At 33.9% G+C, this 12674-nt stretch overlaps 1 protein-coding gene across 3 annotated transcripts; it reads left to right on the top strand.

Moving 5' to 3' along the window:
• Window positions 1–7918: 7918 nt before the first annotated feature.
• Window positions 7919–10671, top strand: LOC110665128 (uncharacterized). 3 transcript variants are annotated; one of them, XM_058150215.1, is made up of 4 exons: window positions 7919–8056; window positions 8314–8534; window positions 9510–9738; window positions 9837–10671. In XM_058150215.1, exons 3-4 carry the CDS (start codon window positions 9658–9660, stop codon window positions 10422–10424), a joined length of 669 nt encoding a protein of 222 aa, XP_058006198.1. In that variant the 5' UTR covers window positions 7919–8056; window positions 8314–8534; window positions 9510–9657; the 3' UTR covers window positions 10425–10671. The 3 variants fall into 3 exon arrangements, with proteins under 3 accessions (XP_058006198.1, XP_021680813.2, XP_058006199.1); XM_021825121.2 differs by lacking the exon at window positions 7919–8056 and having other exon boundaries at window positions 8142–8534; XM_058150216.1 differs by lacking the exons at window positions 7919–8056; window positions 8314–8534 and having other exon boundaries at window positions 8575–9738.
• The last annotated feature ends 2003 nt before the right edge of the window (window positions 10672–12674 follow it).

Below are 12674 nucleotides of genomic sequence, written 5' to 3'. Positions count from 1 at the left end.
ATGGGACGTTCATTTGTCCAGCTGGTATAAGGATGTTTGCCTACAGAGCATGCTCGCCCAATAGGTATAAGGGGCGTTCACACATGAAAGGTCTTTCTCTCATGGGCTTCCGAAATACTCACATAATGAGTTAGAATCCTAATAAGAGGATAACTCCTACATTAACAAGAACTCTATCGTCAAGGCATTCTAAGATATTTGGGATCAACCTCTATCGTAACACTCCTAATCTCAATGGGAGTCTAATGGATGATATGAAGATTGACAGGTACACAGGCTCCAACCTTTATTCTCTCAACCCTACTCTTATTCTTTAAATTCTCAATACTGACTTAAGCATCAGAGCAGTGATCAACTAACCTACCCAGTGCTTTCTTATTTTGCAAATTCATACCCATGGAGATTCTTATGACAACATTATTGGCGCTATTTGTGGGGTGAACCACTACATGTTTAACTTGTGATTGCTGTCATCTCCATCATATCATGGCTTTAGATCCACCACCACCGCCACCACCAGTAGAATCCCCAATTGTGGAAACACCATACACCGATAATGGCACCATCAATGGTGTCACAGTTGTGACTAATGCTCTGGTATAACAGTTGACACTAGAAAAGATGTTGCAATGAATCAAAGAATTGGATATTGAGAATTTGAGCCTAAAAAATTAGGCCATGCAACGGGATAATTTTAGGGCCCCAAAAAATAATACTGCAATCCAAGCCAAAGAGGGACAGAAGTCTAACTCAAAAAAGAGAGAGAAGAAAGACCCAGAAGTTGAATCAGCTAAAAGAGGTATTAATTGGAGATTGGTCCAGGCAGTGGAAAAGGTACTGAAAGAGATAGTCTTAGAAGATGATTTTAGTGTGGGAGACTATTCTCCTTTGTAAAAGGAGATTTTAGTTTAGCCATTCCCTGTAAAGTTTAAGCTGCCAAGTTTGGACAAATATGATGGAAAGTCCGACCCCCACAGTTACCTTGTTAACTTTCACACTATGATGCACCTCCAGAATGTCAACAATCTCATTTTTTTGTAGGGTTTTCCCATCAACCCTAACTTGTATAGCCTAAAAATGGTATCAGCATCTCCCACCAAGCTCCATCCAAAGTTTTAACGAACTGGCAAGTCAATTCAAGAAGAAATTTATCACTTGCATACCACCTAAAAAACTCTTCTCAAACCTACAGAAAGTCTGGCAAAAAGATGGGGAAAGTCTCCAAATTTACATTGATCGGTTCAATGCGAAAGCCATCCAAGTGGAACAATTGAACCATGAGACAACTTGTGAAGCCTTGAAGAAGGGTTCCACCAATGTTAAGTTTATTGACTCCTTAATTAAGAACCCTGCCCGGACGTACTACCAATTGATGGAGAGTGCACAAAAATACATTCGATTAGATAATGAAAAGCAAAGTGAGCTATAAATAGAGAAAGTTGAAGGAAAATAGTAAGTGATGAGAAGAATGGTGTCTCATCTGGGTGACAAAACTACCTAGATAGGGGACGGCAATGCCCAAATCATAGAACATCAAAAACTTAAGTTTTATCAGTAAAATTACTTTGATTATTTAAATAAAGGCATCACTAAACCATGTAGTATTTTTATTTATCTATTAAAAGAACGTATTTCATTTTCTTCTTATTATGTTTGCAGACTAAAGCATTTATCCGCTTGCCTACCGAGCCGAATTTACTCACCTATCATAACAAAGGTATTTAGCTGTCCGCCTACCGGGCTGAATTTACTCGCCCACCATAACAAAGGCATCTATCCGCATGCCTAATAAATAGACTTTACTCGCTTACCCTAACTAAGGCATTTATTCACCTACTTAATAGGCCAAATTTACTCGTGCACCATAACAAAGGCATTTATCCACTTGCCTACTAGGCCGAATTTACTCGCTCACCATAACAAAGGCGTTTATCCATCTGCCTACTGGGCCGAGTTTACTCGCCCTCTATAACAAAGGCGTATATCCACCTGTCTACCGGGTTGACTTTATTCGCCTACCCTAACTAAGGCATTTATCCGCTTGCCTACCGAGCCGAATTTACTTGCCTACCACAACAAAGGCATTTATCCGCCTGCTTACTGAGCCGAATTTACTTACCTACCACAACAAAGGCGTTTATCCGCCTGCCTACTGAGCCGAATTTACTTGCTCGCCTTAACTAAGGCATTTATCCACTTGTCTATCGAGCCGAATTTGCTCGCCTGCCATAGTCATAAGAAAGGCGTTTATCCGCCTGCCTACTAGGTTAACTTTACTCACACACCCTATTTAAGGCATCTATCCATCTGCCTACTGAGCTAATTTTACTTTTTCAACCTAACTAAGGCATTTATCCACCACCTACCAGGCTAATTTCACTCGCCTGCCCTAAGGCATATAACCATCTACCAAATTAACTAAGGCGTTCATTCGCTTATTTGAAGAGACCGAACACTCGCCAACTATTCTTAAGGCATTCAGTTGCCTATCTGCCAAAGTATCTAGTCACCCACCCACCATAAGGTATTCAGTCGCCCACTCGTCAAGGTGTTTGCTCGCCCATCCCACTAAGGCATTAGCTCAGCCATTTTACTATAGCGTTTGCTCGCCTATCCCACTAAATGATTTGCTCACCTGCCTAGCGTAAGGCAATTATTGACAGTCGATATATGAGGAAAAACTCACTCACCCATACAAAGAGTTTATAAATCTTCCAAGTGATGGACATTGGTCTAGGCTAGCAAAACACATGAAAAGAAAAAGATAGAAGAATCGAACCTAAAGATTCAGACAAGATGGGGGGTACTAATGATGCTACTTACCCAAGTCCAACCCATAGGATGTTCGCCCGTCCAGTTGGTATAAGGACGTTCACCCATGAATCATACTCCCCAACAAGCATAAGGGGCGTTTGGACATGGAAGGTCTTCCTCTCACAGGATTCTAAAATACTCACATGATGAGTTAGAATCCTAACAGGAGGATGACTCTTGCAACAACAAGAACTCTATCATTAAAGTATTCTGAGATATTTGGGATCAACCCCTATCATAACACTCTTAATATCAATGGGAGTCTAACTGATACTTATATATATATGAAGATTGACAGGTACAGAGGCTTTAACCTTTATTCTCTCAACCTTACTCTTATTCTCAAAATTCTCAATACTGCCTTAGACATCGGAGTGATGGTCAACTAACTCATCCAGTACTTTTCTATTTTACAGATCCACACCATTGGAGATTCTCGTGACAACATCACGAACTGCTTTAATTTGGTAATTTAGTTTGGTTTTTAAAGTAATTCGATTTGATTTGGTTTTGAATTTTAAAATTTTCGATTATTTTGGTTTGGTTCGGTTTTAGAGTGAAAAAATTGATTGAATTGAACCGAACTAAATTACTTTATTGATTTTTAAATTGCTTTATTTTTATAGAGAAATTTATATATTTTATGTATTTTTACATATACAAACTGTTAAATTTCATTAATTAATGATTATTAGGTTTAATTAAGATCAAAATCAGACCAAATAACTTGAAAATCAAGTATAAATAAAAAAAATAAAGTCCAAAAATCAATTGATTCAAATCAAATCAAATTGAATTAGGGCAATTAAAATTTAAATAGATTTACAATGCAAATTTCATGTAAATGTGATAATTTAATTTTTTATATTAATAATTAACAGAACAATATCATGAGAAGCAGGGCCGATACTCTGTATATTCGAGAGGGCCGTGGCCCCTCCTAGAAAGTTGTTAAAATTAAAATTTTAAACATAAAATTTAGTATAATTTTTAAAAAATAATGTTTGTCCCTCTAAAATTTTTAAATTTTAAAATTTTACTCATAAATTTCAGTATATTTTTATAAAAAAATCAATATTTGTCCTCCAATATTTTTAAATTGGTTTTAATCTCTGTATTTTTATTCATATTTTGTATTATTTTATATTTTTATTTTAATCTCTATATTTTATTAAAATTTCATTTGGTTTCTTTTTAATATTAATTTTTAGACTCCTACTCTTGAATTTCTAATTTTACCCCCTCATGAAAAGGTGGCAAAGGCATTTATCTGCCATGTGATAAAGCAAATGTTCCCTTCCTGCTATAATGAACCATAATTGCCAGGATGCTTTCATTTCAAGGTACAAAAATTAACTTCTAAATCTTCTTTGAGCATTGGATTGCTAAAATTTTTTTCCCTTCTTTTTCATTTTTTATTAGTTTGAGGATCCTTTTCTGCAAATCAGATCTTTAGAAAGCTCATTAGGTGGGTGACATAAGTTCCAGAGACATCACCCATCAAAGTCAGATTGAATTTGATAATATATATTTACTACAATACTACCTGTTTGCTGATGTCAAATTCTGATCTATAAACGATAATGGACCCTTATAATAGAATCTAAATTTCTCAAAGGGAACATGAGAGCATAAGAGTGGGATGATATTTCAAAATAATAAAAAAAAAGAAAGAAATTATGTGGCTAAGCTGAAGATGACAGAAGGTGGTGGTGGATGGAGACAAAGAGAACCAAAAATAATAATAATGATAATAATATCTGCATATGACAAGCTCTTCTAAAAGTTGTGAGAAATTGAGTCCACATTGGCCTCTAAGCCATGATGGTGCTGCTGCTGCTACATTTTCTGTATGATTCTTTCTTGATGATGTAATTAAAATTTTAATTTTTATTATTTTAATTGTATTTTTATGAGGTGATGAGGATGTATGGTCCATGTCTTTTCTTGTGGACCTTTTTGTTTGTTTTGTGTATCTTTGTTTGGTGAAGGATGCTCTTAAATCATGGAAGGGTAGGGGTCTTTTTTTTTTCTTAATTTATTTTTCTTAATTTCAATAAAAAAAAGAACAAATTTTTTTTTGGCTTAAAGTTCAGTTTAGCTTGTATACTTATCGGATAAGTTCAGTTTAATTTATTTTTAATTTTTTATTTAATTAAATTAAAAAATTTTAATTTAAACTCAATTTAATTCAAAATTTAAGAAAATTAAGAAATTAAACTTCTTAATTTTTGAGTTTAAATAAAAAAATTAAGAAATTTAATCTTAAAATCAAGAAATTTAATTTATAAATTTCAATTTTTAGGTTAAATTGAACAAAAAATTAAAAATAATTAAATTGAACTTCTCCAATAAATAACATTTTGCTAAATTCCTTTTTAGCTCATGACTAATTTTTGAAAATAGTTTTTTTTTAAGAGATTAGATAATTACATATTTCAAACTGATTTTATTAAATAAATAATATACTTTCAATTACTGAGCCAAATAATCAGACTATAATAAGAAAACACATACATAATAAGATATAAATTTAATAATTTTGTTTTAAATTTTCAATCTTTTAAGATGCTTTCATTTTCATCTAATCTTATCCTCAAACACCACACATGCATATGCATCTAGCAAAGTTATGAAGTTAGGTATGCATAGGTACACTAAAATTAAACTTCCAAATCACCAAAGACACATAAGAAAACTTCCAAATTTCAAGCTTCAATTAATCTATGATTTCAGAAATGGGGAACATATCTAACCCATTCAGTTCATGGCAAGAAGCAAGTGCCGCTTTACTAACTCCTAAGGCCAACTATTTCCTTTATTTTTTTTTTCATTCATATTATTAAAATTGGCCACTGCAGAAGTTGCTATGTGGATATTGAGCACCATGTGTTTCTCCACTGACTACATTATTACATAAATTTCTTTCTAAATTTGAGAAAATTAAAATAAATAATTCCCTTCATTAAATAATACCTAGATTCCAGATTCCACTATCCACCATAATTATTGGTAAGTACTATAATCTATGAATAATTAAATCCAATGTGTATATAGTTTTGTATAATTTAATTTTAAAAGCAAATAATAATTCACAAGACAGGGTGGTCATGACTCTATCTTGATCTTCTCTGAGTTTGAAAACATAAATCATCACATACCCACCACTACTACTACCGCTTCTCCCATGGCTATGGCTTGCTGAGTAATTAATCAAGACCCAATTATAAATTATTATAAGGGAATTTCTTTATAAACTATTATAAGAGGATTTCAATATTATTGAATTAAAATATTTTATAATATAAATAAATATTAAATTTAAGAAATTACATAGAGGAAATGCATAAAATGGCAGTGATTGTTACGTTACAAGTGTATATAATGCAGTTTTTAACGAATTTTCCCTTTTTTTTTAGTTCAAAACGATAGAAAATGACTTTATTTTGCTATGGAAAACGACATGCATATCTCAAAGTTAGTGAAAGTTTGCATAGTTTATTAGTTTATTATCATGCAACTCCTTCACTTATCTACAATTACCTGGTTTGATTTGACAATATCAGCTTCATTTCCTTAATTTCATAATCTTCACCTCCAACCCAATATAATTATTTTTTTTCCAGGTAAATCTGATTAATTATTATAAATTTAAATATAAAATTATAATAATTTCAATACTATTAAATTATAATTAATCAATACTCAAACAAATTTAATAAACAGTGAACATACATTACATTTTATGAATTCTATCAAATGTTCGATTCATAGAGTCAGTGTTTGAAGGAATTAGTATTTCATCAATTCTATACCAGGGGCTGGAGGAGAACACACCGACATGGACGTGGCAGAAAAAAGATTCCTCGAAGGCATTTCGAGTCCTGTTTTGAATTTCTAAAACACAAAACAATGTGAAAAATACGTTTACTTGTCATCTTTTCTATGGTTAAAAGGACAGAAATTTTGTGACTATTCCTCTGGCACTGTTCTTATTTCCTCCTTTGGCAGTTTCAATGGATGATCGTTTCTCTTTCTTTTTCTTTTTTCTTTCCCCTAATAGGTAGGACCATGTACCCTGTAGCCACAGGGCAGCCCTCACCCACCACCAATGGCTATCTACTTCAGCCTTTTCAGCAACCCCAATGGACCCACTTCCCCATACGGCTGCACCTCCCCTCACCGGCAACGCGTGCTTCCATGTCACTCTTTCTTAAGGTCCTTCACTTTCTTCTAAATTCTAGTGGTGCATTATTTAAGATTTTTGAAAGAAACACTGAGGGAAGGAAACAAGTTCTTTCTCACATAAGGCCTACATGCATGTGAAGGTTATCATAATTTCTTGATAAGCACGAGCATGGATTTATTTTATTTTTTTGTTTTTCAAGTATATTTTGTCTCTTTATTGTGTGTGTATATATATATATGTCTATCATTATTCGTAATCAGATCCAATTTTATGGTCCAAACATAACAGTGACAAAGAGAACCAGCTCAGTCTTTCTCTCCCTCTCCATACAGAAAGAAAGAGATCTAGTGGCCACCTACAAATTTTCATGAGGGATTCATAAGCAAGTACATTTAATGTGTACCATATTTCCTTGGATCATTCGTATTTATTAATCTGGACCGTTTGATATACGATATAATTTGCAGATTTGATTTTTTGACATCTCCCATTCACATGGCCTATACATAAATATAATTACTGCTACAATTAATCATTGTGCTGGGGTCTTCTAGTTCCTTTTTCTTTTATTATTTCATTAAAAGAAAAAGATTATAAGATCAATTTAAGCTATTCATCCCTAAGCTATTAGTCCAATCTCATATATTTACTCTGAGGGCTAATATGGAAGTCCACCAAGCCACTGCATGATGAATACCCCATCTTAATTATTGTACAGGGGAAAAAAAAGAAAAGAAATTAAATCTCATTTATCCTTAACATTTAGTGATCATTGTGAGAGATAATTCAGATTAGAGATCCTGTGGCCAGTCTTTTTAACTTTTGGACTGTTCACAAGAGGTACCCAGTTAATGTACGGTGGAGATCTAATTGTCGGCGTAGCCAGGAGGTGCCACCTTAATCTCCTTCATATTAATCTGCATTAGCGTATAAAAATATATAAATGTGTGTATTGATAACTGGGACAACTGTTGCTGGTTATATAGAATTCTTGATTGCATGTGATTCACCTTAGCAGCCTAAGCTGTTTTCTTGATAATTGTCTAGAGCAATGTAAGTTTCTTGTGATCCTCAAAAATTATGAAAATATAAAAAATATATATTATATTTATATCCAATTTTATATAGGTGCACTTCTGTGCCTGTCTGGGGCATCTCTTTCACAAAACTTGAATGGCATTGGCTAAGGCACTGGGATTTGTTTGGCATGCCTCAAACCCCAGATGCAACAACACTTTGGTTTTTGTGTGTGTGAGAAAGAAAGAATCTTAAATTATTCTCCAGTTTTTATTTTATTCTCTCTTCTGCAGTATATACTGATGGAGAATGTGAAGGCAAGTTATATTTCCTCTCTCTCTCAAACAAACAAAGCTCTGGCTGCCACCAGCTGAGAGGGTCTTTGTGCAACAACAATTAAAAACTGTTGGCTTTTTCCTTCTTGGAAAGACTTCTTTTTAGGTTTTGCTTCTTCTCTTCATCTTCGGAGCATAATAAGCTTTCATCTTCTCAGCAGCCCATGAAACTCTTACAGGTCAGAAGATCATCAATCTTTTACCTTTTTCTTCTACCTTTTTCTTGTGAATTCTATATGGCAGGGAATATTGGAAAAGGATCCAGTTTACTTCCCAGAACGTTGTTCACACATTTTCTTTTCAATTATCCAATTCTTGATGATGCATTTGAATTAACTTTTGATGTCCAAATTAATAAGTTTATTTCTTCAGTTTCCCTTCTGTATGTCTAACCAGATCTTTGCATGTCTTTCAACCTAAGTGTTTTATATATATTTTCTTGGATCTTGATCATATGCATTTCAGAGGTTAACTATATATTATTACCAATATTAAAAACTAAATATTTTCTTCTTCTTCCTCTATCTTTTTTTTTTTTTTTTTTATCATTTGCTGGATCGAAAAGAAGTTTAGCATTGAATATCTCAGAGAAGTCATTTAATATTGCAACAAATATGAAGGAAATTGTAACTCCTTCAATTTTATATTGCTGATTTGAAGGGTTTATTCATTAATGTTACATAATACTGACTTGTCAAAAGAAAGACTATCGGATCCAATAATTAATCTGAATGTTCCAAGTCAATGTCTGGGTTATGATCTATAACATCTTCTTTTTGGAAAAGTAAACGTCAGGGAAATTATTGAGGCCTGAGGGCTCCATTGAAGTGCTAATAAGAAGGATAATTAAGTTGGGTAAAAGAGCATATAAATTGGATATTGCATAGAATTATTGATGGTGTTGGTAGATATTTCTGTAGAAGAAACTATGATTTGTGGCCCAAAAAAAAGTGTGAATGTAAGAATAAAAACAAGCTGCTAGAAGACAAATTATGCTTGAAATAGTTGATGTAATCGTGCATTCATAATAGTGTTTGACATTAATGTTCTTTAATATCTCACTGCTTGGTAAGTAAGCAATCTATCTATAGCTATCATCAACCAGAAGGGTGTCCTAAGCTTAACATTACACTGTTCTTTTTTCTCCTTGACAGATGCAAAAGTGATGAGAAGAAGATAAAATATATTACACCAATCGGGAAAGGTGATCCAGATGCATTTCTGAGAACAGATTCTTTAAAAGGAAGGATTCAGTGTACAATTTAGAGGCTAACTCAAGAACAAGCTATAGAAACGAACTTAATGGAGAATTTTCTTAGGCCCTATGACAAGGAATGCATGAGAATGGCCATGTTGAAACATGAAGAAACATTCAAAGAGCAGGTACTTCTTTAATTTTAGCCTTAATTTTTTCTCGTTCGGCTGATATTTATATATATCGCTTCTAAGCTTGAGATCAATAATAATTAATAATGTTGCAGGTTCATGAACTTCATCGACTCTATCGAATCCAGAAGATACTGATGAGGAACATTGGCAACAACAGGACTAATACACATTCTGAAGAATTATGCAACTTAAAGAATAGCATTAGTTTTGCACAGACTAATCATGCTCGTGAGATGCAACAGAAGCCCATAACGAAACTAGACTTGGAAAGGCCAGCTGAAGACTATGCTGCGGAATCATCATGCAGGAATAGAGTCTTAGAGCTTATAGATGAGAGTGAGATTGAGCTAACGCTGGGCCCGTCAAGCTACTATAACCGAAGGAGGAAGAACCCGGAGACACCACTAACATCAGATTCAGGACCAAGCTTCTCTTCATCTTCCACTGGATCCAGCCATATAAACAGGGCAAGTTCCTTGAGGCATCGTCAGATAATGAATACAAAAAGAGAAGAATCAGATGGACGCGAATTGGGGCTCGTTCAGGTTCCTGACATTACCACGTTGGGTGGATACCGGAGTGAAAATAAAACAAGTGTTGATGTTGATGAACAATTGAGACAGGAGAGATTAAAACAGCCTCCTTGGCTTTTCCAAGTTTTGGGTCTGAACATGACTTGATGAAAAAAATTATCTAAAAAGTCCATATATAATATGATAAGATTATAGAATGATTGCTAGATGCTAATTCCATCATTTATGCTTGTATGAATTTTTCTGTTTAGTCTGTTGCCCAATGGGTTACCTGTGTAGAGATGACTTGTTTTTTTCTTGACTTGCAAAATGCAATATTAAGATCCAAAGATGGACTGTTCTTGGATCTTCAAATCAATTATCATAGTTGCTGATGCAATTGAAATTTCTGTAAGCAGACAGAATTGTCTATATGTGTCTGAAAATAATTTCCATGCCAGCAATATCTTCATTAGAGCCAAGACTTGAAGGTTTAAGTACACCTATACTCATAGATGGATTTGATTAAACTAAACTTTTGTTGTTTAATGGACATTCTCATCATGGAACAACATTTCTCAAAAGAGAAAGCTTAAAAGTTTTAACCTGTTAATGGGGGGTGAAAGCTACTCTATTGTCCTGGAAATGCTCAATTTGCTGTGAAAGAGTTACTTAAAAGACAGAGAAGCCGTAGGAATCCCATGTCCTGGAAATGCTCAATTTGCTGTGAAAGAGTTACTTAAAAGACAGAGAAGCCCTAGGAATCCCTAGCTATTAACTAGTAAATGAGGGCTAAAAGATTTTCCATCGGTCATTTTGTATCTCATATTTAATCTCAGGCCATGGCAATAACCTCCTTGAAATATAAGGGATAGATTGCATAGATTAGAATTTTTAATGCAGAAAGCCTTGCCCATTTGGAACCCATTTCTATCAAATATTTCTAATATTTGTTCTTATTGTTTTTTCTCTACTTGGGAGACATAGTTTCCTTTCCAGATTAAAGTAGGCTAAAGAAAACCCTAAAAATGCTATTGTTTTTTCATCTCCCTTAAACTAGTCTTTGACTCACAACTTCCTATTCTATTCATTGCTCTTCACACAATCAACCCAACACTTAAAACCTTACCCCACCAAACAGAAGTAACGGAGCTTATTTTAGTTTGTCTGCCACCAGATGAACACCAGATTCCTATCTCAATAATTAAGGTCTATAATCTAAATAAGGCCTGCCTGTCCTAAAAAAACAACTGTGCATAGCTTCACAGGATGGGGGTCCCTTCTGAACATTCATTTCTCTGATTCCAAAGGCACCATCGTTTCTGTTGTATGATAATTAGGCAAAAACATGAGCATGCACTTCTGCTAGCCTGTCCCTTAAGCCATTCCTACTTTTTCAAAAGTTCTTTATCCAAAAGGATTCAATAATTTAGATACAGACCCCACACTCTGCTACTACGGTACTACCAGTACAGCATTTTATGAGCTACGAGGTCTACATATCTTAGTTGAGAATACTTCTGGTCTTCCTGTAGAGTTCAAAACTTTGACTGATTTTACAGGATCATTACCTGAAACATATAATTCAGGAATCTGAAGTTAAAGGATGACTGAATCCCCCAATAGACATTTATAATAAGTTGAAATATGTTGATAAAATGGACCTGCCCTTGACTCTACTCCAACAAGCACCTTATGAGGGGAGGAATGCTCAAGTCATACATGTAACATTTTTTCTCGGTAATATACCTCTCACGCCTAGCACTATATAGCTGCTTATAATAAATATATTGGTTAGTCCTCTCATTCTCTCTAGACATAATCAAATATATTTACTACTTTAATTTCTACACCACAAAGCTGTCTTTAACTATATGGGTAATAACCCTCTCATCAATGGACAAAAATTCATTTCTCCACCACCTTAGGCCAAAGTCTCTTTCCCTTCATGGGACTGTAATGGGCAAGAGCCCCTCATTAATGGGCAAAGCCACTCTTCTTTGATAAAGCCACTCTCTATGGACTAAGTCAAATAACTTTTTCACCATTTTCTTATTTATAATGTTAATTTCTTCAATTCTAATCTGATTAGGAGTCCTACTAAATTTAAAAATAACACTAAAACAAGAGTTTTATTTTTTATAGAAAAGAGAAATATTTTTTCCACTAAAATTAAGAAATTCTTTCCAAATGCCATTAGGATTTTGAGTGTTTTTGCTCATTTGAAGACTATTGGCTATCTTTATTTTGCTGCCACTTTATCTGTTAACATAGATAAATTCCAACTACAATCCACTAATTGTGTTCTTTTAGGTTATCTATTTGGCTAAAAAGCATCTCTATTTAAAGAATATTTCTTTCACTCAAATTAGGAAAATGTTTCTTTCTAAATGCCACATGGATTTTTAAGTGTTTTTG

The sequence above is a fragment of the Hevea brasiliensis genome, chromosome 7 (assembly GCF_030052815.1).
Source record: "Hevea brasiliensis isolate MT/VB/25A 57/8 chromosome 7, ASM3005281v1, whole genome shotgun sequence".
NCBI classification, from domain to species: domain Eukaryota; kingdom Viridiplantae; phylum Streptophyta; class Magnoliopsida; order Malpighiales; family Euphorbiaceae; genus Hevea; species Hevea brasiliensis.
The sequence above is the reverse complement of the archived record's forward strand: the minus strand, read 5'-3'. Positions and strand labels throughout refer to the sequence as shown.